This window comes from Hyperoodon ampullatus (genome assembly GCF_949752795.1).
Source record: "Hyperoodon ampullatus genome assembly, chromosome: 5".
NCBI lineage: Eukaryota > Metazoa > Chordata > Mammalia > Artiodactyla > Ziphiidae > Hyperoodon > Hyperoodon ampullatus.
The window spans coordinates 97449302-97476116 of NC_136918.1; the positions used below are offsets into that span (position 1 = coordinate 97449302).

At 39.5% G+C, this 26815-nt stretch overlaps 1 protein-coding gene across 4 annotated transcripts; it reads right to left on the minus strand.

Moving 5' to 3' along the window:
• Nucleotides 1-664: 664 nt before the first annotated feature.
• On the minus strand, nt 665-26815 carry CEP97 (centrosomal protein 97; the record flags this gene model as incomplete). 4 transcript variants are annotated; one of them, XM_079704688.1, is made up of 12 exons in its annotated part: nt 665-694; nt 2441-3106; nt 4350-4425; nt 8145-8919; nt 9354-9487; nt 12977-13141; nt 19213-19379; nt 19931-20044; nt 22269-22370; nt 23275-23433; nt 24183-24325; nt 26773-26815. In XM_079704688.1, 12 exons carry the CDS (start codon nt 26813-26815, stop codon nt 665-667), a joined length of 2574 nt encoding a protein of 857 aa, XP_079560814.1. The 4 variants fall into 4 exon arrangements, with proteins under 4 accessions (XP_079560814.1, XP_079560816.1, XP_079560817.1 ...); XM_079704690.1 differs by lacking the exon at nt 665-694 and having other exon boundaries at nt 2414-3106; nt 8145-8742; XM_079704691.1 differs by lacking the exons at nt 665-694; nt 22269-22370 and having other exon boundaries at nt 2414-3106; nt 8145-8742.

The following is a 26815-nucleotide window of genomic DNA, read 5'->3' on the forward strand; positions in this document are numbered from 1 at the left end:
ATGATATGATTCTGTGCTTCTGAAGGAATATTTAATTGATATATTGAATGTCCATAAATCAAGAGAACCGAACTAAAATAGCACAGCTGAACTAAACCTCTCCTATTAGAAAAACACAAAGACTGTTAAAGCTCAACTTCTCAAACCTTACTAGGCCCGTTCCCTCTTCAGCCAGACCAATAAATAGCCCAGAGTTAAAACCAAATATCTTAGTTAAATAAATTATTTTAATTACACTGTGCCAGCCAGGTCTAGGCTGGGGGTGTAGTTTACATTATTTTCATCCTATTTACATTCAAGATAATCTGTACAGTTAAGGTTGGGGGCTACTTAATATTCTTGCACTTCAAAACCAGTGAAGTTAAATACAGCAGAGTATTAGTTACTATCATATTCTGTCAATTTCAAAATAAAAGTATGTTGAATACCATTTATGGGCTAGAAAAACAACACAAAGGTAAAAAAGAAAATCTTGCTGACAAATGCTGATGTTCAAATGAATTCAGTTGTGTTTTGCCATTTCTCAAAAAAAGAGAGAGGAGATGTCAGGAGAAACCTACTTAGGTAATACTGAACCACAACATTTCAGGAGCTTTAATGAGAAATTAATGTACCATGAAGCAGCACTTTGGTACTAGTGCAGTGCAAGTTGGTTTTCCTTTGTCTAACTATGGGCAGCAAATGAGGCACTTAACTGTAAAATAGAAAAATAGGGTAGATTTAAGAAGAAAATTCAAAATCATTCATAAAAGATAATTAGCATTATTCAAAAAGTTAAAAATTCTACTTTTATTTAACATGCATTCAATGTTATACATGCTTTGCTAGGGAAAATCCTTTGAATGTAAGACTGCTATTTTGTTTATGAGACAGAAAATATTTCCTTTGCAAGAGATTCTGGATTTCTGAGAATGAAATCCAAGTCTTCTCAACCTGAGTGCTACATATTTATAAACCAAGAAAAATGCATCTTACCCATACTGCAGAAATGTTTCTAACCATCAACAAAGTATAACATGTGATCCCTGACTTTATTCTTGGAAGGACCAGCTTTTATTTTATATAACTTCAAAGAAGGGGACCTAGTGACTGTAACTGAATAATGAATACATATTTAGCACCTAAATTTAGAGAACAGTTAAGTATTGCCACAGTTTTAAATCACTGTATGTCCATAGATTGGGGGGAAGTCAGATATATGTTGTTCAATGATATCAGAACATTCTCAAAGATTAAAATATCAAGATTCCAAAAATTACCCTTGATTTGCGAATGCATCTGTCTATAACATTTAAACACGATATTATCATTTCTTCCTGGAGTTACAGACCTATATTCTTTTAATAAGTAAAGAAATAAATGAGGTTTATTTTTTCTTTACCACCATTAAACTGTCTTCTGAATGTGGCACTTTTTCAGAGATTTAGATAGAAAATAGTCCTTAAAAAATGTCATTCATATTCTACCACTGGTATTATTTTAAATGTTCTTTTCTATGAGGCAGAGATCAAGAGTGAAGTAAATGACCATGGGCCTCTGCTGAAAATCATAAGCAAATATAAAGCAGGAACAAAGAAAATGAACATTAATTTCTGGCAATATATTGGTACATAAGTGCTTATCTATGGGGTAAAAAAATCACTAAATGAAAAGATAATAAATGTTTGCTGTGACATTCCAAGTGAATGGAGCCTACACCTAAGAGAAATAAATAGTCTTGTGTTGCCTCTTTAAATAAGCTTGACTTTAATTCTGGATGGAACACTTTGCTTCATATGTTAAAACTGATACATGGCATTAACTAAAGTTTTCCATGAGACAATCTAATCATTCCCACTGAAAAATCATATAATCTTACCTCTTCTCCCTATTCGCTTACAAGAAGGCTTCCCTTGACTCATAAGGGAGGAAAAAGGCTTAAAAACACATGTTCTTACTCCAAGGAGGATGGCAAATTTCAGTAGTTCACAATCCTTACATTTGTCATTTATGTTCACTATAACAAACTGCATTCCTCACTACATAATTAATTTCCTCACATACAGAATTAAAATTCTCTTATTTATATCTTTAAGGTAAAATTTTCTATCTTCTTTAAGGTATTCTAGTCTATTTTTGAAAGGAAATGAATACATAAAAACACAGGAACACTGTTGATTCAATTTAGTTGTTAATAAAGTGCATGTGGCTTTCAATATGAATATTGTTTGATACATTACAGCTTAAGTAAAAAGCTAACTAAGTCAAAATGAAGATTCAGCTTAGTACCTAAGATGTGGAAAATGTGAGACAAGAATATAAATTCTATATAAATAGTAACAAAATTGGGAGAAATATTCTTCTTTCCCAAAAAAAGCCAACTGAAAATATTCTTAAATTAAGTGGACTTCTGCTTCCCAAACAACCAGACGTGCTACACAATAATACCAACATGCAATACCTGAAATGTAGAATTACATTCTGACTGCGGCCCTTGAACTTCTGCATTTAATTCACAATTCTCTGGTGTCTGATTGATTTCATCTTGCAAAGTAGGAGATATGCCATGAGTGTCATCTACAGAAGCACTGTCAGACAAGACATCTAACTTTTCAGGGGAATGAGCTATGTGAAGCTTACTATCTCCCGTCCCTTCATCAAAATGTGTCCTCTCATCAGCATCATCTAGCTGTTGAACTGAAGTTAGATACTGTTCAAGCAGACTATTATCCTGCTCATTGTTTGAGCCTTCCTTACTCCATTCACCATGTTCTTCACTAACATCCCCTATATCTGACTCTTTGCCATGTTTGACTGTGTCAATGGAATTCCCCATTATGGAATTTTCACTACCTTCTGTGGAACTTTTTTCAAAATCCAAAGAATCCTGTAAACAGTGAACTTGTTCTGTTAAGGAGGAATGAAAACCAGAGTCTGGAAATTCTGGTAAGGATTTCTCTTGAGGAGCTTCATCAGGAGCAATGAACCAATCAGAGTTTTGATCAGAAGAGGGCTCCTGACTTTGGGTGAATAATGGAGGGTTAGATGGCACCAGAGTACTTGATATAGGACGGCAGGAACTTAGATGCTGGTCCACCGTCTGCTGCCAAGCTTGTAGAGACCTTACCTATAAACCAAAGGATATAGTTTTACTACAAAATATAAATCATGCCTGTTTTACAACTGTCCTTTGAGCTTTCTTCCCCAACACTCATGAAGTTGGTAAATGGCAGATGGCTTAACTGGAGTTAGAAACAACCTGACTCCCCTTATCCTTTCCAGAGCACCCCCAGCCTAGACCTGGCTGGCACAAGTGGTTCATATCCTTGGTAATAAAAGGTCCTCACCAGCAGAGCAAGGATGGGCCAAAGCAATTCTCTTCCTACTACTGGAAAAATAATCAGCAGCACAATAGCACATGTATAGCTGACTAAGGGGTAAATAAGGTACTCGATAAGATACACTGAGGTCTATCTAATAAGACAGATTAGAGCCTATTAATATGAGTAGATTCGCTAAAATAAAAGTCTCATTTTAGATACCCATCTGGGATAAGAGTTTTTAAAAACTAACAATATAGTATATACAACTCTAAAATACCTAAAAATACCCCAAGTTCTTGATAATATGCTTTTACACTTTTAAAGTATAATTAAAATCTCGGAATTTTACTGTAAAATCTGCAACAAGAAAGCAATATATAGAATTTTTTAGTTTCCCTTTGACCATCCTCCAAGGTAATCACTGATAGCAGGTTAATATATAGCCTTCCAGACCTTTTACTATGTATTTTCAAATATAATATAGGTAAAATCTTATTATAACAAATTTGTTTATAAAAATACTTCCAAGGGATTATTATCAAGAAGTATTTGTTGGGATACAATAATAGTAAAACCAATGGTTTAGGGAACTGTCCCTAAAGTGTGCTACTACAGGATTCAAACTCTCTCCCTGGAAGTCATGTGTACCTTTTAGGACATGCATATTATAGCCATCACACACTATTTCAATCACCTTTCATTCAAATAGTCTCAAAAGATAAAACAAGATAGCTACATGAAACTTCAAATTGGGCTTTTTATTTCTACTGGAAAATTATAACAATATCCCTCAATTTAGTACTTCCCTTTAGTCTTAGAGTTCTTTATCTCTCTGGTCAAAATTATGAAAATATTTTTCTTCAGACTAAATAAAATGTAACAAAATTCACTGTCCTAGTTCAGAGTTAGTGGCAAGGAACACAAACCACATCCTTAACCTTGAGAAAGCGTGCTTACCTTTTACCTGTAACTACTCTATGATTATCTCAGGAAATCTAGAATTTTTCTTTGTTCACACAGTAGGTAATTCAGCAGGAGGGAGCTTACCTGGTTCCAAAGGAATCTGACAGCCTCTTCTTGTACAAATTTTTTAATACGTTCTTCATCTCTTTCTTTTCGTAATCTACAATAATTCAAAATCCATTACTGATACAAGAAAGGGTGCTTTGAATTGTACTTCTTGTTATGACGAATAAACATATACATTGTAAAGAGATTAATATTCTAATAACAGTCCTTTCCACTTTTAGAATATCTAAGTGAAACTTTAGTTTTAAGCTATGACTCAACATAGAAGCCAAATAAGATGTGACTGAAATTCAGATTATACTGGTTCTACAAAGGATTGCCAGTAATGAAAAATAAAATATTAAATGCCTCTTTATCTGGCCTCAATTTCCCAGCCAAACACACCAAAGGGGCAGGAGCTGCAGAAAGGATCAGGACCACGGCTTGAAACACCCTCTTCTAAGAGACCAGTAGGACTAATCACATCAAATTTCACACCCGTTTGCCTCCTGACATACTCTTTACTATCAACAGAACTTCCCCTCATTCATTAAAGTTTTCACTCTGCACTCACTGCCCCCCTCTCTGTACTTAAACTAATCAGAAACCTAAGGTTCTCTTAGCTGTCCATTATCTCTTAAACTGTCGCCCCATTTTGTTCTGAACCTCTGATCTACTTTCTCTAGCCCCCCAAAGCCCTCCTACTGTGCCATGTGGGACTCCCGAATTACAGTCAGCAAACTCCTATATACACTCAACCCCTTTAGATCTCTCAAGTGGCAGCTACTTTTTTCACTCATACATCAGGGTCAGAACATTGCTTCTCACTGCTGTTTACAAATGAGTCTTAACCTTCCTCCTTTAAGAACTCCAGCCATCCTGCTAAATTTCCCAAAACTCTTTTTCAAGTACTGACCTCCCATTATCGGCCCCCATTCACTGAAGGCTCAGCACTAGTCTTTTTCTCTGCCCTGTTCCCCTTGTCATTTCTGGAGCTCTTGACATTCACATGGATGCTCTATCTAACAATAATCCACCCCTCATCACTCATCCTCAGTCCCACTCTAGACCCAAGTTTGTTTTTTTTTAACATCTTTATTGGAGTATAATTGCTTTACAATGGTGTGTTAGTTTCTGCTGTATAACAAAGTGAATCAGCTATACATATACATATGTCCCCATATCTCCTCCCTCTTGCGCCTCCCTCCCACCCTCCCTAACCCACCCCTCTAGGTGGACACAAAGCACCAAGCTGATCTCCCTGTGCTATGCGGCTGCTTCCCACTAGCTATCTATTCTACATTTGGCAGTGTATTAGACCCAAGCATTTTGACTACACCATTTTCGAAAATTATTTCAAGCACCAACACAAACCACTACGTCCAATCCTCCCAGTTCACTTGTTCTTGCCATAATCTGCAACAACCTGGACGACCAATCTTCATCTATGACCACCAAACAAATGACCCCTTTCTCTTGCCTTTCCTTCTACCTCCTTTAAATTCTGAGATCCATCATTATGATCATTCCCCTCCCAAATGTCGTCAGCTCCCTTGCCCCTCCCTCTCTCCCCTACCATGTTCACCTGGAAAAAAACCCATTCCTGGCTGAACCATGTCCAAAATCAGAATGGAACAGCTGAGAGTTGTTGATGAAAATCATACAGTCTGACCTATCGTTTTGCACTTTAAGTTTTTCCTCACCCTGTCCAGTTATCCTCCTCCATTCCCATTATAAGTTCACTTTTAAGATGAATACCCCACACCTCATACCTCTCTTAAACCTCCCACATCCTCACCCCTCTCCTCACTTCCAAGTGCTGACCGCATCTTGTATATTATTGGAAAAGGAGAAACAACCATCAGACAGGACTTCCCTATCCCAACATCAAACCTACCACCTTACCTGCTCCTACTTCAGGCTACTCCCTCTACTTGTGCACTGGACCTCTTCTTCTCTCACCTTCTCAAGAACTTCCATCCTGCACTTCTTCTTTCTTTGCTCTGCACCATCAGTTCTTCCTTCCTTATAGAATCATTTCCATCAACACATAAACTTGCTCTATATCTCCCATCTTTAAAAAAGAATCTTCTTAAGTCCAGATTCTCCTCTGGCAACCACCTACTCTCTTCTCTTCCTCACATCAACACTTCCCAAAAGTTGGCTACCCTCACTCTTCACCTCTCATTCACTACTCAATCCTTTCCAAACTGCCTTCATCCCACTACACACTGAAGCTGCTCTTAAGAAGCTCATTGGGCAGGAAAAGGTTAACTCAACAGGACTGGGGTGCTTGAACCCTGCACATTCTAAAGACAGGACTAGCCTTGACCAGCTCCTGAGAGATAACCTCCAAGCCCTTGGAATATCCTGCCTGATAAGAGTATCTTTGTACATCTGGGACCTTGGTTTATGCTAACAGTGTACTTTCTGGTGAATACCTGTTTTGTTCACCTGAGACCCTGGGCCACAATGCATCAGTTTGACCTTGGCTGGGGGCTAAGGTCTGAGTAGTTAAGGTCAGTAACATGGGCACTCAATGCCTAGGTGACTGACCCCCAATAAAAACCCTGGATGCCAAGACTCGAGTGGGCCTCCCTTGAGGTTCACATACTTCATGTGTTGTCACACATCGTTGCCAGGAGAATCGAGCCCCATGTGTACAACTGCACTGGAAGAAGACAACTAGAAGCTTGTACTTGGTCTCTCCTGAACTCTGCCCTGTGTGTCTTTTTCCTTTGTTGATTGTAATCTATACCCTTTCACTCTAATAAACCATAATCATGAACATAAAGAATAGCTTTCTTGGGCTTCCCTGGTGGCGCAGTGGTTGAGAGTCCGTCTGCCGATGCGGGGGACACGCGTTCGTGCCCCGGTCCGGGAAGATCCCACATGCCGCGGAGCGGCTGGGCCCGTGAGCCACGGCCGCTGAGCCTGTGCGTCCGGAACCTGTGCTCCGCAACGGGAGAGGCCACAACAGTGAGAGGCCCGCGTACCGCAAAAAAAAAAAAAAAAAAAAAAAGAATAGCTTTTTTGAGTCCTGTGAGTCCTTTTTGCAAATCATCAAACCTGGGGATAGTCTGGGGGACCCTCAACACAGTCACCAATAACCTCCAGCTGCTAAATCTAACACACAGTTCTCTGTCCTCTTACAGCACCTCTCTTCTCTCCTGAAACGCTTCCCTGTTGGAGCTGGGACTCACACTCTCCCAGTTCTCCTACCACTCTAGCTGTCCCTCCTCAGTCTCTTTTATTGCTTCCTCCTCTCCCACCTGATAATATTAATAAATACTGCTGGTTACAATACTAATACTCAGAATAAATCTATGAAATCCTAATTTTCCTGAGTTGACAGTCATGAAAACGTGTGAGCCATGGAATGAGCAAATAATTTCCACCATAGCCCCCAAATTTTAGCCCCTTTTAAGTCCCCGCTATTTTCTTTAATTCTTATGTCACCTACTGGGTTCTATGTAGACTTTCTCATCTTCTCATTTTTATACTTAAAATTCAGTTTTTCTATATTTTCTGTACCTCTCGTATTTAGGTATATAGATGTCCGTAAGGCATGCATTCATTCAAAATTTACTGCTATGCTGCATCTATGTTCCAATTGCTGTACTATAGATGAAGATGCATATGGCAGTCCCTGCACTCAAGATGCTTTCAGTATATTGTAGGAGACAAACCAAGAGTGGCAACATGGTATGGAAAGTGTCCCAGCCCCAAAAGCAGTGATTCAGTGTTCTGAATCAATGCTAAGAATCTGACACCCCCAAACCAACCAAACAGCATCCAAACTATAAAAGTACTAAACAGGGACTTTTCACCCACCTCGTTATTTCATCAGTTAGGCAGACAATGTGCTCCTGCATCCGGCGCAGCCGGATTTCATAGCGTACATCTTTAGCTTGTGGGTTGTAGTTTCTGGCATAAAAGCCCCGCCAATAGGCCTGAAGCTTGGTGGCTGCTTCATTCAATTTCTGAAGGGCAACTTTATTTTGTCCCAGAGTAAGAGATCTGTGGGTTAAAACCCTGCAAGGAAGTTTCTCTGAAGCTGTTTGAGACATGGTTTCTTCACTGTCTGGCTGCATATGGAAGACGTTGTGTCCAACTGACTCAGGAAACGATGTAAGACTGTGGGTGTCATCCTTTATGAAGGCATTGGTTACTGTTGGCTCAGGACAAGGTAATAGCCCATCTTTCTCATTTACCTCTGTACTAATAGCACTTTTTGTCATCTCAACAGAATTCTCATTTGCAGCCCAAAAAGCCTTTTCCCCTTCCTTATCAAAGCTGTTGTTTTCCGGATATTTCACAGATTCATCTGCAGCACCATCATCTTCTAGGCCCAAGTTAATGTCTTGCAGCCTCAGCTCAACTGTAGGTGATACTGGAGAGAGTCCTGACGCAACTGGCATAAAAGTAGACTCTGAAGAGAGAAGACTACAGTTTAACTTGTCTTCATCTGTCTGGATGTCTTCCAGGTGCAGGTCATTTCGAGAATATCTTGTAGTGTGTACAGAGGCTGGAAAGTTATTCTTAACAGCATATAAATGGTCATCATTACTGCTTATCCCAACCCAAGAATTGACCTGGATGACGGGTTCTAAAAGAATCAACAGAACATCATTTAAAACATTAAATGTTTAAAGAGGTATTTTTTCAGTTGGATCCTTTTAATGAACTCTAATCCCTGAAATATAGTAAAGTGCCATGAAATGATTTCAGTAATTTCCTCCAATATGCCTAAAACATCAAACCAAATATTTTTAAGAAAATGAATTCTTGCAATGGTCATAAGAATAATCAAAATATCAGGTCACTTCAAAAGGTAGCAGTCCTCTGAACGTTTTCAAAAATTAGACATATAGTAGTTATATATGTCTATCTGTGTATATACATATATATAAAATATAAGAACCAAATGTTCACTTAAGCTAACAAGTAAAAAAATCATGAAAACATGTACTTTTTGTTTTATGATACCAAACAGATCAAACAACTTGGAGAAAAAGGATCAGAGATCAGTTTATTTCTTACCACTTTCCTGGACTACCTGGCAATCTTGAATGGGGCTGGAATGCTCCGGTACAAGGGATGCCCTTGTTTCAACAGAAGCAAGAGAAGACGACTCTTCATTTTGGCTCTGGTTCATCAACTGCCTCTGGTGAAACCTAAAAATCAGTAACATCTGATGTGATTTAACACAAACCAAAAAAGAAAGCTTTTTCTGCTTCCTTTGAAGTGTAACACTGTCAAAAAGGTAGAAGTTTACAAGCTTTCAAAGTATATACCTTTCAAAGGCAAGAATATAAAATGGGAAAAAGACAGTCTCTTCAGCAAGTGGTGCTGGGAAAGTTGGACAGCTGCATGTAAATCAATGAAGTTAGAACACACGCTCACAGGGGAATTCCCTGGTGGTCCAGCAGTCCCTCCACACTCTCACTGCCAAACACCCAGGTTCGATCCCTGGTCGGGAAACTAAAATCCCACAAGCCACTCAGTGCAGCCAAAAAACAAAAAACAAACAAAAAAAGAACACACCCTCACACCACGCACAAAAATTAACTCAAAATAGCTTAAAGACTTAAACATAAGACAAGACACCATAAAACTCCTAGAAGAAAGCATAGGCAAAACATTCTCCGACATAAATCATACCAATATTTTCTTAGGTCAGTCTCCCAAGGCAATAGAAATAAAAACAAAAATTAAAAAATGGGGGGCTTCTCTGGTGGCACAGTGGTTAAGAATCTGCCTGCCAATGCAAGGGACATGGGTTCGAGCCCTGGCCCAGGAAGATCCCACATGCCACGGAGCAACTAAGCCCATGCACCACAACTACTGAGCCTGAGCTCTAGAGCCCGCAAGCCACACTACTGAGTCCATGTGCCACATCTACTGAAGACTGAGCACCTAGAGCCCATGCTCCGCAACAAGAGAAGCCACGACAATGAGAAGCCCGTGTACGGCAACGAAGAGTAGCCCCCACTCACCACAACTAGAGAAAGCCTGCTCACAGCAACAAAGACCCAACACAGCCAAAAATTTTTAAATTAATTAATTAATTATTTTTAAAAGCCATAAGAAAAAAAAAAGGGACCTAATCAAACCTACAAGCTTTTGCACAGCAAAGGAAACCATAAAAACAAACAAACAAACAAAAAACAGCAACAACAAAAGAAAAGACAACCTACAGACTGGGAGAAAATATTTGCAAATGATGCGGCTGACAAGTGCTTAATCTCCAAAATATACAAACAGTTCATACAACTCAACAACAAAAAACCCAACCCAACTGAAAAATGGGCAGAAGACCTTAACAGACATTTCTCCAAAGAAGACAGTAGGCATATGAAAAGATGCTCAATATCACTAATCACTGGAGAAATGCAAATCAAACCTACATTGAGGTACCACCTCATGTGGGTCAGAATGGTCATCATCAAAAGTCTACAAATAACAGGGACTTCCCTGGTGGTCCACTGGTTAAGAATCCACCTTCCAATGCAGGGGATAGGGGTTCAATCCTTGGTCGGGGAACTAAGATCCCACATGCCACGGGGCAACTAAGCCCATGCAGCACAACTACTGGGCCCTCGCGCTCTAGAGCCTGCGTGCCACAACTAGAGAGAAGCCCAAGCACTGCAACTAGAGAAGTCTACACACCACAACAAAGATCCCGCGTGCCGCAACTAAGACCCAATGCAGCCAAATGATGAAATTTTAAATAATAATAAAACTAAATTTAAAAAATTTTTAAATTTTTTTAAAAGTCTACAAATGACAAATGCTGGAGAGGGTATGGAGAAAAGGGAACCCTCCTACACTGTTGGTGGGAATGTAAATTGGTGCAGCCACTATGGAAAACAGTATGGAAGTTCCTCAGAAAACTAAAAATAGAATTACCATATGATCCAGCAATCCCACTCCTGAGCATATACCCAGACAAAACTATAATTCAAAAAGACACATGTACCCCTTGTTTATAGCAGCACTATTTACAATAGCCAAAACATGGAAACAACCTGAATGTCCATCGACAGATGAATGGATAAAGAAGATGGGGTACATATGCACAATGGAATACTACTCACCCATAAAAAAGAATGAAATAATGCCATTTGCAGCAACATGGATGCAATTAGAGATTATCATACTGAAGTATGTCAGAAAGAGAAAGACAAATACATATGATATCACTTGTATGTGAAATTTAAAATAAGGCACAAAAGAACCTATCTACAAAACAGAAACAGACTCACAGACATAGAGAACAGACTTGTGGTTGCCAAGGGGGAGGAGGGGAGGGAGAGGGATGGACTGGGAGTTCTGGGTTGGTAGATGCAAACTATTACATTTAGAATGGATAAACAACAAGGTCCTACTGTACAGCACAGGGAACTACATCCAATCTCCTGGGATAAACCATAATGGAAAAGAATATAAAAAAAGAATGTCTATATGTGTATAACTGAGTCACTGTGCTGTACAGCAGAGATTGACACAACACTATAAATCAACTCTACTTCAATAAAATAATTTTTTTAAAAAAGCAGAAAGTATATACCTTTTAATAACTCCCAAATTACAAAGTCTCATTTAAAAGCACTAGAGAGGGCTTCCCTGGTGGCGCAGTGGTTGAGAGTCCGCCTGCCGACACAGGGGACACAGGCTTGTGCCCCGGTTGGGGAGGATCCCACATGCTGCCGAGCGGCTGGGCCCGTGAGCCATGGCCGCTGAGCCTGCGTGTCCGGAGCCTGTGCTCCGCAACAGGGGAGGCCACAACAGTGAGAGGCCCGCGTACGGCAAAAAAAAAAAAAAAAAAGCACTGGACAGAAAAGGTTAAGAAACTTTTTTTAAAATCACATATGCATATACACGCACAAGCCTTCAAAGGCAGGATCTCTGATAAAAGTGACTACTAAATGCTTCTAGCTATACTTTTTTTTTTTGGCTACTCTGCATGGCTTGTGGGATCTTAGCTCCCCAACCAGGGACTGAACCTGGGCCCTCCCCAGTGAAAGTGTGGAGTCTTAAACACTGGACCGCCAGGCAATTCCCAAACTATACTTCTTTTCTTTTTTTTTTTTTTTTAATTTTTATTTATGTTTGGCTGAGTGTGGTCTTCGTTGCCGCGTGCGGGCTTTCTCTAGTTGCAGCGAGTGGGGGCTACTCTTCGTTGCAGTGCGCAGGCTTCTCATTGTAGTGGCTTCTCTTGCTGCAGCGCACGGGCTTATTTGCTCTGCAGCATGTGGGATCTTCTTGGACCAGGAATCGAACCCACATCCCCTGCATTGGCAGGCGGATTCTTAACCACTGCGCCACCAGGGAAGACTCCAAGCTATACTTCTTAATGTTAGCATTTTAAAACCCATATGAAACACCCACATTAAGGGACAAATGCAGTTTTTTAAAATCCCACTCTCCCATGCTGCTTGGCTCTCCCCACTGAAGAAATGATTAGCAATGCAGTTGCTGGGGAGCAAACTGGACTGCACTGCAAGGTTCAGTTCCCCTACAGAACTGCTGCAGTGATCAGTGGCCCAAGTGCCCAGAAATGTGGGCCGCAGCACTCGCCTCTGTCCTACTAACCCTGCAGGAAAGAGTCAGAGGTATTTTCACTTGTGAATTCATCAGCCGCTACAGATAAATAGGCTCACCTCTGCTTGCTCAGAATCTTCTCTAGTTTGGCATCCTCTGCAGTTTGAAGACCCAGCGTAGAAGTGAGAGGACAGACTGTAGCCAGATACTGGACAAGCTGGATGTGCTGGCCAGGCCGATACGCTCTCCCCTTGCCTTGACTATACAGCCATTCAGCTTTTAAACTGGAATTGAGGGACATAAAGAAGAAGGGATGGCACTAGGGTAGACAAGATACATTTTTAAGCAATAACGATTCTTCCTTCTTAATTTACCTTTATAGCATCATTGGATATTTTTCATAAATAAAATTCACTCAAGTTAAAAAGAAAATCTACCCTTCTGATTCATTCTCCTTACTATTACAATGTTTTAAACCTTTTTTCTTGCTTAGGAGCACTTCCAAAGATTTTTACTAATATTTTTAATCTATTTAAAATAAATATTTTGCAAATATTTTAAAATTATTTTCAAAGAAGCAATGAATAGCCCCTCCATTCTCTATCAAACTGAAGTACCTAAATACATAAATTGTGTTTAAATCCATTAGTTCATAATGATAGTTTTTTTTTTAAGCTAAATGGTCACAGCTGAAGGATGCTAGTGAACTACCAACTCATTATTTTTAAAAACTGGTAAATAAAGGAGACAAATTAAATATTATTAATTCTACCTTTCCTATACGAACTATACCAATGACCAAATAGTTACTTCATAGAAGCATTATAGCTAATAAAAAAATTAATGATAGAATTAAAATTTCACCATTTTGCAACTCTCAATGAATTAATGGATTTAGGCACTGATCATTAATAGCTACTCCTAACACAAGAGACAACCAGACACCATGTGCCTCTCAATAGAACCCACAAAGTAGTCCTTCCCCCAACAAAAATCTGATCAAACCTCCATATCCAACTACCAATTTACAGGAAATACAGAAGGAGAGGAGTATGTCAAAGGACACGGAGACATAGCAATTGGCAAAATAAGCACAGTGGGAAACTCTACAGGACAAATAATCTGATTTCTTCAACAACCAAAAAAAGAAAAAAGAAAGCAAAGAAAATAAGAAGAGGAGGAACCCATGGAGAGATTTGAAAGCATCATCTTGGACCTCCAGCCAAGTCGAGCCTTCAAACGGCTCCTGCCCCGTGTGATCTCACCACAAGATCCCAAGTGAAAACTACCCAATCAGCACAGCCAACCCATGGAGCATGCAATGATAATACATTTTTAAAACACTGAAAAAGAGAGCAGGAGAGAAATTTTTTTAATATATCAACCAATTACAATGTATGGCCTTATTTCAATCCTGTTTCCAAAAATCCATTACAAAACTGCATTTATGAGGACTACTGGAAATGTAAGCCCTTAACTAATACCTGGTGTTATTATGGAATTATTGTTAAATTTTTTGATAAGTAATAACAGTATTGTAGTTATTTCTTTAACAGTCCTTATCTTTTAGAGATGTAATTATATATAATCTGAGACTTGTTTCAAAATAATACAGGAAAAGGGGGCGTGGGTGAAGGTATAGATGAACAAAGTTGGCCATGAATTGAAAACTGCTGAAGTTGGGTAACAGATTCAGGGGAGGTCACTACACTACTGTTTACTTTTGCAATATGTTTGAATTTCTTTTTAATTAACATGATTTTGCCTCAATTTTATCATTCTTAAATCTGCCCATCAACTTGAAGTTAAAGTTGCATCATTTTGGCGTACTTTATTTCTCTGTACACCATTTAACCCAGAATTGCAAATAGTTTGAAAATCACTTCCAATCCACAACCATTTCCTTCAACCTTCACATTAAGGTATCCACATTATGCAAAAAACTGTATAGTCCAAAACTGTGAAGCCACCCAAGATGTATTATAGACTGAAAAGAAACTGGTCCTTTTGACAGCTGGTTAAATAGTGCAGAAGAGTCTTGGTGCAGTAAAATGAATTTAGTTTTCTATGATGTGTCGGTGTCACAAGAAAGGAGAAACTGTTTTCTAACAATGAGATATAAAGTATGCCAAGCTGATTAACTGAAGTCATGTAACAATAAAAATTTTAATACACTTAATAGAAATAATTAGAAGTATTTCTTCCATAGACACATTCCTGTGGATTAAATAAAGCTCATTCAGGATCTTCATGAACTCTACTCTAAGTTTCCATAAGTTCTCCTGCCAAGCAAATGGCTTGTTGAAAGGCTGTCCCTAAAAAAGGTCCATAATAGAGGACAATCCCCAACTTTAATAATAGCTAGCAAGCGACACTTCCAGGTTACAGATGATTTGTAGTTTGGGAGGAAAGGAAAACGAAAGTAAAAGGATACAGGAGGCTCAGGTATTCCACAGTTTAAGTGTGTGAGGTGAACCACGAACTGTGGAGTATCAACTACTGTAAGATCTGTTTTTCTGCCTTTGCTTCACATTCATCAATAAACACACAATTACACAAGTTTATTAATCCATACAATATTTTCTTAGGTAAAAAAAATCTCTCTGCCCATTCAAAGACAAAATAAAAATTAATTCAGCTCTAACATATTAATTTCAAATCACTGGAATATGACTTTTCTCTTGAAATTAAAGGAAAAGTCTACATTATATAACAGGGATAGCAACTACTGAGAGAATTTAAAACTGTTCTTTCACCTAATTAAAAAAAAAAAGGAATAATGGATGAAATGATATCTGGTATTTGCTTTTAAAATATCCTAACCGGAAAAAAAGTACGGGAGAGATGAAACAAGACTGGCAAAATGCTGATAACTGTTGAAGCCACATGGTGGGTATTTAGGTGTTCATTATGTTACTCTACTTCTGTATATATTTTAAACATCCTTTCAAAAAAAGAAACATCTCCAAAATTCTGCTCCCTAAGTTCTGATCTGTAAACAACAGAGGTGTAGCTTGGTACTAGGTCCTATAAACAGTAAAACAGAGATTGAAAACAAATTCAGAAAGAACTCCAAATACTGAGGTGTTACACAAAGGTCCTTCCCCAGGTGTGCTTCTCTCTAAGAAAGCCCTCAGCCAAAGCACCACAGCGGTGGATGACTGCTCAAGTTACTTTTTTGGGTGACACACACTCAAGATCTGGCTACCCAAGGTCATCAGGGAACTTGGGACACTTTTCATCATGGAGAAAAAATTTAACTTGGTTGTTCTTAGCAAATAACAGGCTCGGTAGATACAAAAGCTAGAAATTCCTTCCTGCCTATCCTTCAGGGCAATTCCAAGGTTGACCAGGAAAATGTTGGAACACTGCTCGGGCTACCCACTGATTTTTCAGTCAATAGCTCTCCCTTAGAATAATTCCTCCCTTCAAGACAAAATACTTCCAGAGTTGTTTTAAAACATGGGAGCACTGTTTACAGACTACACAGTTATCTCAGACATCAACTGCAGCAGCATTTTCCGCAACAACCTAGGTTCTTTGGTTTGAATAGAACTCTATTTACCCACTCTTCTATGCACTGACATTTGGGTTGTTTCCCAAATGTCCCCACATAGCTCCCAAATGTTTGGAGCTATTATGAATAAGGCTGCTACGAACATGCTTATATACATGTTTTTTGGTAGACATAAGCACCTATTTCTCTACGGTATATAGCAGAAACCAAACTGCTGGGTCATAGTGTATTTATAAGTCCAACTTCAGTAAATACTGCCAGTTTTTCAAAATGGCTGCACCATTTACACTCCTAGAACAGTGTATGAGAGTTCCAATTGTTCTACATACTCATCAATACTCAGCATTGTCCGTCCTTTTTTTTTTTTTTATAAATTTATTTAATTTTTGGCTGCATTGGGTCTTCGCTGCTGCACGCGGGCTTTCTCTAGTTGCAGTGAGTGGGGGCGACTCTTTGTTGCAGTGCGCAGGCTTCTCATTGTGGTGGCTTCTCTTGTTGCAGAGCACAGGCTCTAGGCACGTGGGCTTCAGTAGTTGTGGCACGTGGGCTTCAGTAGTTGTGGCTCGCGGGCTCTAGAGCGCAGGCTCAGTAGTTGTGGCACACGGGCTTAGTTGCTCCACGGCATGTGGGATCTTCCCGGACCAGGGCTCGAACCCGTGTCCCCTGCATTGGCAGGCAGATTCTTAACCACTGCGCCACCAGGGAAGCCCCTTCCTTTTAATTTTAGCTACTCTGGTGGGAGCTGGTTGATTTGAAGCCTCCATAATAAATGAGGAAAAAAATAATCTTTCTGAATTATCAAAAAAATCAACATAGTGCTTATCTCTAGTGGGGTGGGGAGTTATGATGAGAGTGGGGCAAAGGAGATCTCTGGAGTGCTGGTTTTGTTCTAGTCTTAGTTTCAGTGATGATTATATGGGTATTTTTAAATAGTACGTTTGAACTACTTCTGAATTATATGATACTGTGCAATTTTTTTTAATGTGGGGGGGAAAAGAATCTGTCTGAGAAAGTGTTGCTATTATGCTACACTCCCACCTCTTCCTTGCTCCCATACTTTAGTGTAGAATAACCCCACAGAGAGAGAGAGGCTACCCAAGTAAAAGTCCACTCTTCCCTACCTCCTGAAGAATCTGAAATTAAACAACTACAAAACATTATAGAGAAAGTTCCAAAAAAATACAAATTCACCTTAAAGTCACTTGGATTAAAACCATTTCCACAGTATAGAAACATAGCCTTTGCATTATTATTCATCTATTCAACAGATATTTTCTGCTTAACACTAGCTTTAGTTTCTACAAAACTCTTCAATCCCCAGTCCCTATCCTTAAGTAATAATGACAATTATCACTTACTAAGCATCTACTGTCTGACCAGTATTAGGCTATATCCTTTATCTTTATTTCTCATAGCATCCTTGAAAGCTAGGTAGTTTTAGCCACATTTTACAGATGAGAAAACTAAGGCTCAGAGAAGTTATGGAACTTGTCCAGGCCACATTGCTAATGGGCGGCAGGGAAAGATGCAAAGCTTTCTCTTGTCTCTCCTGACCAGGTCTCATTCTCTTCCCAGGTCTCTCTTTATACCAAACCCTTACCTCCGCCCATCTCACCATGCTGCTGCCATATATGAAAATGTTGCCAGTCCTACTCCCACAGAGAAATCTGATAACATCTTTCTTTCTATTAAAGGAAGATCCAGAGAAGATAATCCAAGTAAACCCATATTCCAGCTTTAGAATTACCCAAAATTTGGAATAAAATAAGGTGTCTGAATACACAGCAACACTCACTGCAGGAAAAAGGAAAAGCCACACTTTTTTGCAGGCAAACCAGAGCTGACATACGTCCCACACCCTACGCCAGCACCACCACTATGTAGCTCCTGGTTGCCATTCCTCACTGCCCCACACCCTGTACAGCAACTAGATGAAAGAGAGGGAGAAAGAAAAGGAAAACCCTGTCAGTAATCTACCATTCCTTCTCCCATCGGGAAACCCTTCAAGTCACTATCAACCTGTAGAACAGAAGGACAAAAACAGCAAGGAAGAATGTATGTGTTGAGTCCACGAATGCAGGTGTGTATGCAGTGAAAGGAAGAAGAGAAATGAGGCAGAGTGAAGAGAATTAATTCATCTTGATTCTCACTATCCTCTCTAAATCCACCCCTTCTTGTCCACAACCTAGTTCCTTACCTCCCCTAAAGCTCTGATTCTACTGATCATGTGCCAGCATCCAGAAGACCCCATCATGCAGGGGTCCCAGCTCCAAGCTGCAGAAACCATCAAAGATCTAGAGAAGGGGGAGTTCCCACTTCTGCTGTTTCACAGGTAGAAGGTGAGGACCAATCAGCATGTCTGCTACCAGTTCCAAATTGGAACTCTGCATGCATTTTCCCAAGGTCACTGTTATAAAGAGTAGTTGGGTACTAAGGTATTATTAATACTGCCTTTACAATATCATGGATAGAAGCTTTTGTGGGATTGACCTGAAATCCTACACAGCATCGATAACACGGTTTCTATGTAGAAATGCTCCAAGCCCCAAACAATCGATTAACAAAAGGATTTTTAGAAATCAATTTGTTGTATGTTGGGCAAGAAGTTAAACTCACTAGCCCCAACCTCTAAGGTTGACATTTATTTCTTATCCTTTTTTAGAAAGGATAAAAAATCCTAAATGAACAGCACAGAGTCTGCTATATGATGGTACAAATGATCTTAATTTCTAAATGCACCTTTCAAGAAATATTCAGTTTATTAATCTGTAGTAAGCTAGAAATGGGCTTTTCAGTTAACTTCCATGATAAATGTGATGTTAAAGAGGTCACGTTCACCTTTCCTTCTGCGAAATCACATATCCATCTAGGACTCTGAGGTTTAAGCACCAGCTGACGATGTACGGCCGATAGTCGAACCCTGGAATGGAAGGTGTTGCCATCACACAAGGATTGTTCATGATCGACAACTGTTCCAATTCGGTTAAGGATGCCAGAAAAGAGATCTGGAACAAAGGACATCTTTGTTGAATGAAATGGACCACTCAGTGTCAAGCGCAGGGCTTCCACTGATTACACATCTTTGGCAGTTTGAGAATGTAACAATTTCCCTCTTGTTTTGAAAAGTGACAAGTAACACTCATATTATCCACTGACTTCCAAAATTCCAACAATATGGCCATCTGTACTTGCTGCACAAAGTCCCCTAGAAAGCACTGCTTCCTAGCAAAGAGAGCCCTATTTTGAAAATATAACAGCAGCCAGAAAAAGGCGCAGAGTGTGCCTTATTAACCCTGTTAATGTACATGTTCCTCTACCAACAATTACTTCCCAATGGAGTGATAAGTACAGCATGACAAATGAAATTAAGCCTTAATAACCCACTGACATTAAGTAAAAGTAGAAAGAAAAATAATGGTCTTCTAGAGCCAAGTGTTTCATCCTGATAGCAGTTTCTTCCAAGATGCTTACAGTCTAAAGTGAGCTCACAACCCTTTCCTGTATCTCTCCTGACTTTCCAGCTTCCCAGATCCCATAAGATACCCTCAAATTTTACCTCATTTAAGTCCCGGATTTCATTTTCTGCCAAAGAAAGTATAGCAAGACATCTGGGTAGATAAGCAGGTGCCATTCTAAGAGAGGTGATGATATTTCCATGTAAAAGTAGGGTCTTGAAAGTAAAAAGAAAATGCATTACAAATGAAAAGATTACAAATAAATTGGTCTATTTTGATAAAACCAAAATGGTGTGTACAAACATAAAGTGATCTGTTTTATTATACTTCTCATCACACACAAATCAAAGACTGTTAATGCTGGAAGGGTCCTACATGGTCTTCTGGTCCAACCCTCCTTTTTCACATCCACATTCTAAGCTCAAGAAAGTTTAAAGACTTGTCCAAGAACATATGCTTAGTGTAGGCATGTTGTGAGATTTAAGTTATTAAAACTTACTTGTTCATTTCCTTTTAAAACATCAAAAAAGAGCGTGAGAAAAGTGAAAGAAAACATTCATTAAAACAATCAGGTATAAAGCAAATTTTCCAAGAGAGAGAGATAACCCACAAACCATAATTTGTAATTATATTCTCTTGGTAACTTAAAGCTTGAGGAAGGTTGAATGTGCTTAGAGATGGTGCTGACTCAAATTAAGTCAGCAACAATGAAGAATAAAGCGAATACTCCCAACACCCAGGATTTTTTTTTTTTTTTGGCTGCATTGGGTCTTCATTGCTGCATATGGGCTTTCTCTAGTTGCAGCGAGCAGGGGCTACTTTTTGTTGTGGTGCACAGGCTTCTCATGGTGGTGGCGTCTCTTGTTGCAGAGCACAGGTTCCAGGCATGCGGGCTCCAGTAGTTGTGGCTCTCAGGCTCTAGAGCGCAGGCTCAGTAGTTGTGGCACAGGGTTTAGCTGCTCCGAGGCACGTGGGATCTTTCTGGACCAGGGATCAAACCCATGTCCCCTACATTGGCAGGTAGATTCTTAACCACTGTGCCACCAGGGAAGTCCCAACACCCAGGATTCTGATAAGGTAATCATGCCTCCATTCCAGAAAAAAAAGGTTCAATCATTTTTAGTTCATTTGAATTCTCTTAGTATCTGGCTACATCAAATAGCTTAGAATAATTGTTGCTAAAAATGATTTCTGCTAACAATAGAGTGAAATCTGAGCTAATAATACTGTTTCTAAGGTTAATGAATTCATCTGATGCTAATAATATCCAATGGAGCAAAAATATGGAAAAAAAGCCTACACATGTTGAAGCTGTGGTGTCAACTGTTACTTATTTCAGCGGTCCCCAATCTTTCGGCACCAGGGACCGGTTTTGTGGAAGACAATATTTCTACAGACTGGGGCGGGGGCGGGGTGGGGGGGTGGGGGGATGGTTTTAGGATGATTCAAGCACATTACATTTATTACACACTTTATTTCTGTTATTATTATGTTGTACTATATAATGAAATAATTATACAACTCACCATAAGGCAGAATCAGTGGGAGCCCTGAGCTTGTTTTCACTTGCCACTCACTAATAGGGTTTTGATATGAGTCTGCAAGCAATTGATTTATTATGGTCTCTGTGCAGTCAAACCTCTCTGCTAATGATAATCTGTATTTGCAGCCGCTCCCCAGCGCTAGCATCACTGCCTCAGCTCCACCTCAGATCATCAGGCATTGGATTCTCACAAGGAGCGTGCAACCTAGACCCCTCACCTGAGCAGTTCACAGTAGGGTTCGTGCTCTTATGAGAATCTCATGCCACCGCTGATCTGTCAGGAGGCGGAGCTCAGGTGGTAATGCAAACGATGGGGAGCAGCTGTAAATACAGATGAAGCTTTGCTTGCTGGCCTGCCACTCACCTCCTGCTGTGCAGCCTGTTCCTAATGGCCCAGGGTTTGGGGACCCCTGACTTATTTGATTGCATTCCCCTCGATAAAAAGTGCTACAGGCCACAGATTTTTTAAATTAAAGTGAGGTTAATTTTGATAATTTAGTAATATCTATTACTAAAAAAACAGCAATCTTGAGTGTCAAAAAGCAAAGTCAAGCTCAGGAATGTTTACTCTCAAGCCCACCAACATGTTATGTACTATATAACTGAAGCTGCTAATGTTGGCTGATTGGACATGAAGGGAATTGCATCATGTTTGTTGGATGGTAAATAAGAATTAACCTTAACTACAACAACCAGTTTTAGTTAAAGTAAATCAATTATAGAAATTAACAACAAAAAGTTCCATACTTAATTTCTGGTACTCTAATAGAATTTTTATCATAATCAACACTATCTGTTCTTTATAACAGCAGGCTGGCTGATTTTAGATCAATTAGTTTACTTTCTCTTGGTATTTTAGTATAAAATTTCAGAAATGACATAGAAAACACACTTACCTTCAGTGATGCCAATTTAGATAGATCACCTATCTGGGGTATGTTATTATCTGATAAATCAAGGTGTTGAAGAGCTGTGCAGCTATTGATTTGTTCCATGGCCTATTACAAGAAAAGGATCACATTATTTCACGCACATGAAATCGAAAAATGAAATTCTTCCCTATTTCCTGTGGCTGAGCCTCTGCCCATTATCAGAAGCAGAGGAGGAGGGCTTAGCAAGAGAAAACAGAGGCAGTGCCAACAGAATCTGGCATATTGCTATATAGCTAGTTTCTACCTTCATTATCTCTCTAAGAGTAGAGTCAGATATTTACAGCTTATAGAAACTTTTACTGATGACATGTGACAGTTGGTATAACATAGACTTTACAAGTTAACAATGGAGCCAAACTGCCTGGATTCAAATCCTGGCTCTGCAACTTCCTGACTGTGTGACCTTAGGCAAGTTACTCAACTTCTCTGTACTTCAGTTTCCTCATCTATATAATAAGCATAAAGACTGTACCTACCTTATTGGCTGTCATGAGATTGAATAAGTTAAAACAGTTAAGGTGGTTAGAATAATACTTAGCATACATTACATACTCAATAGAAGTCAGTTATCATCATTTAATCCAGTTCCCTTACCTAGCATATCAAAAAATAAGACACAGAAATATTTATTAACTTACCCCAAATTATAGAGCTACGAAGTGGTGGAAGCAGGACCAGAAGCCAGATCTCCTGACTTTTAAAACAGTATATTCTACACTGTACCATTAAACATGTACATAAAACTTAATTCAGCATGAGTTTTCAAAATGAGATTTTTTTTTCAGTTTATGTTAACTGAAATTATCTCTGGGGAATGAGAGTGGATACTTTCACTTTTTATTCTATTTATTTCTATACTGCTTAAATTTCTTTTTTCACAGCAAATACTTCTGTGAAGTAAAAAAAAAAAAAAAAAAAAAAACCTAATTACTTAAAAAAAAAGAAAGAAAGAAAGAAAGAAACAATTCACCTTGAGATTATTTCCTGCCAAATTCAGCCATTCCAAATGTACTAGCTCCTTTAGGCCTTCCACATAGCCAATGCTATTATGAGGCAAATTTAACACCCGAAGTTGGGTCAGTTTGGCCACACCCATCATCCGCACCAGCCGATTGTTAGCCACTGACAACTGTGGAAAGAAAACATACCATTATTCTTAGGAGTAAAATATAAATATTACTTTCACATTAGGGTGGTTAAAAAGATTTATTTATATGGCCCAACATTCCCAAATATACAAACCCAATTTGTACTTTTCACATATATTGTCTAAAAATTCTGCAGTGCAACTATTAGTTTGTTGTTGTTGTCGTTCCTAAGCAGTGGAAAATACAGATAAAGCTGAGCAATCAGACCTCCTCCAACTACTAAAAGAAAACATCTTTAACACAGCAACTACTTGAGAATGTAAACTCCACAATAACAGAGTCCTTTCACTATCTCCATCAAAATCTAGAACAGTACCAGACACATAAGGGCCCAATAAACATTTGTTGAAGGAATGAATTAATCAACTCTTTACCCCCACCATGAAATAAAAGGTTATCTTAATACAATATTTTGCCAACATAAAATGTTTTCTTTTTTAACAAATGCTCTTTTTTCTAGTCTACTCTAAAGGCAGCAAAAATGTGTTCATCTTCAGTAGAAATTTAAAAAGCATCACTTAATAATCATCATGTAAAAATTAATTTTTTCTTAAATTAATTTATCCATTTATTAAATAAATTTATTTTAGTTATTAAAAGTTATAAAAATTTAAGGCAACATTTACTGCTTTCTAGGCTTGCAGAGTTACTTTTTGTTATCTTACTCTTTTATTTTGTATAATAATAAACTGGTCTTATATAACTATTTCCCCCACGTAGCAATACCTACCTGTATTAAACGTTTGCATTTCTCAAGATTTTCCAATTTAATAATCTGATTTTTATCCAGAATCAAAGTATGAATATCAACTTCATAGGGTAAGTTTGGACTTAATTTCTGTAGCCCCTGTCCTGACCAATTGACCACTGATCCTTGAAAAGAGAAGGGAAACTGTTAGAAAACACAACTACAACAGCTGAGCATAGGGATAAAATTATACTCATAAAATCTTATACATTTAGAGTTAGAAAACACTAGAGCATAATAAACATCAAGCTTTAAAAACTAAAGCAATCAATTTCTAAGTGACTACAGATTGAAATTATTCATTTTCCTTTAGAAATATCAAATTACACCTAGATTTGTGATATTCTACTCTAGTTTCTTTTCTTTTCTTTCTTTTTTAAAATTAATTAATTTATTTATTTATTTATTTTTGGCTGTGTTGGCCGTTGCTGCACGTGGGCTTTCTCTAGTTGCGGTGCGCGGGCTTCTCATTGCGGTGGCTTCTCTTGTTGCAGAGCACAGGCTCTAGGGTGCCCAGGCTTCAGTAGTTGTGGTTCGCGGGCTCTGTAGTTGTAGCTCGCAGGCTCTAGAGTGCAGGCTCAGTAGTTGTGGCACATAGGGCTTAGTTGCTCCATGGCATGTGTTATCTCCCTGGCCCAGGGCTCAAACCCGTGTCCCCTGCATTGGTAGGCAGGTTCTTAACCATTGCGCCACCATGGAAGTCCACCTACTCAAGTTTCTTTGATATAATACTTTGGAATTCTTCACATTTAAATGTAAACTATTACTTCAATATTTTGTGCCTAAGTAATGACAGTATTTTTTAAATGTAACTAATCTTTTGATAGAGACCAACGTGCTTATAACCTATCAGTATATCCTAAAGTGCCCAAACTATTTTGAAAATCAAAGTATAGTTAATTTATCTACAAAATGGAAATAATATACCCAATTCATTAAATTGATGTGGGGATGAAAAGAGAAACCATATGAACAGCACTTAGTCCCATTCCTGGCACACAGAATTCAATAAAGTAATTTGGTATGTTTAACAGACGTTCAAATCCTGGCTCCACTAAGCTAACCACTGTGGTATCTTGGGTAGCAAGTTACTGATCTCTTTTGGGCTCACTTTTCTACTCTGTAAGATGGGAATGATAATAATACCTGCCTTATAATGTTGTTCTACAAAGAAAATGAGATAATTAAAAAAATAAAAGGCACTCAGAACAGTCTTGCTCATATAAAAAGTGTTGTATAAATGTTAACTGCTATTATTATCAGTACATTGCCATGGTGGGCTGGGGAGGTGGCGTTTAAGAGCTACAGATAGATTTGTGGTATCTGTCACAAAAGATAGATTGTGCAGGGGGAGGGCCAGAGAAACTGCCAATTTCAAATTTCTACCCAGATTAAGATTACTGCGGGAAATAATTACGCAAGAGTGCTCTCCTGAAGGGTTTCAACCAACGTTTTTCCATTGTCTAATGGCTTCTAGCATTTGGGGCGGGGGGGGCGGGTCATTCGATTCTGAGAATTTGGTGAAAGCTATATACCGTCCCAGGAAAATGCATAGCCTTTGCACACAATTCAAAGGGATCGAGAGACCTCTTAGACTCTCCCTCCTAGATAATGAGCCCCAGACCTAAGCGGTGGAGACGGGCCTTCACCTTCAGCCCTGACCCTGACCCAGAGCCTCCGAACTGTAACCAAAACAAAGGAGCTCCGCTCACACAGCACCTACAAAAGCACCCACGCCCGCGTTCCGCTGGGCAGAGACCAAGCTATACCCCAGGACCCGGTCTGCAGAAAAAGGGATAGAGAACTGTGGGCTCTGGATAACCCCCAGATTTTATCACGGCCACCGGACACTTCCAAGAAACGGTCCAACGTCAGTCTATCTATCTATATATCTATATCTATATCTATATCTATCTATCTAGATAGATAGATATATATATATATTTGTGTGTGTGTGTGTGTGTGTGCGGTACGCGGGCCTCTCACTGTTGTGGCCTCTCCCGTTGCGGAGCACAGGCTCCGGACACGCAGGCTCAGCGGCCATGGCTCACGGGCCTAACCGCTCCGCGGCATGTGGGATCTTCCCGGACCGGGACACGAACCCGTGTCCCCTGCATCGGCAGGCGGACTCTCAACCACTGCGCCACCAGGGAAGCCCCCAACGTCAATCTAGAGAGCTGTGTTCGAGGCAGGGTTTTCTTGAACGTTCTAGGAATCCACGGGAAAGGGGGAGATCCTGCAGTTTTCACTTGGGCACCCAGAACTCAAAGTAAACATCCAAGAAAGGTTACCGCGGCCAGAAACCCACCGCCCAGGCATCCTCAGGAGCGCGGGAGCAGCGCCAAGGTCTCTTGGGGCTTGTAGTCCCCCGCTTGGCCCTCGCTGCGACGCCGGAGAGCCAGGCAGCGCCCAGGGGACTACAACTCCCAGAGGGCAGCGCGCCTCCCGCGATGCCCACAACCCCACATCAGAAGAACTGCACCCCTAAACCCAGTCTTCTTCTCTCCACCAGGCAACAATAATTCAGTTCTATGGAGTAAACCTGGGGACCCAGGGGTGGGGATCGCCTTACCTTCTCCAAGAGGCAAAGCCGCGTCGACACGCGCCACCGCCAT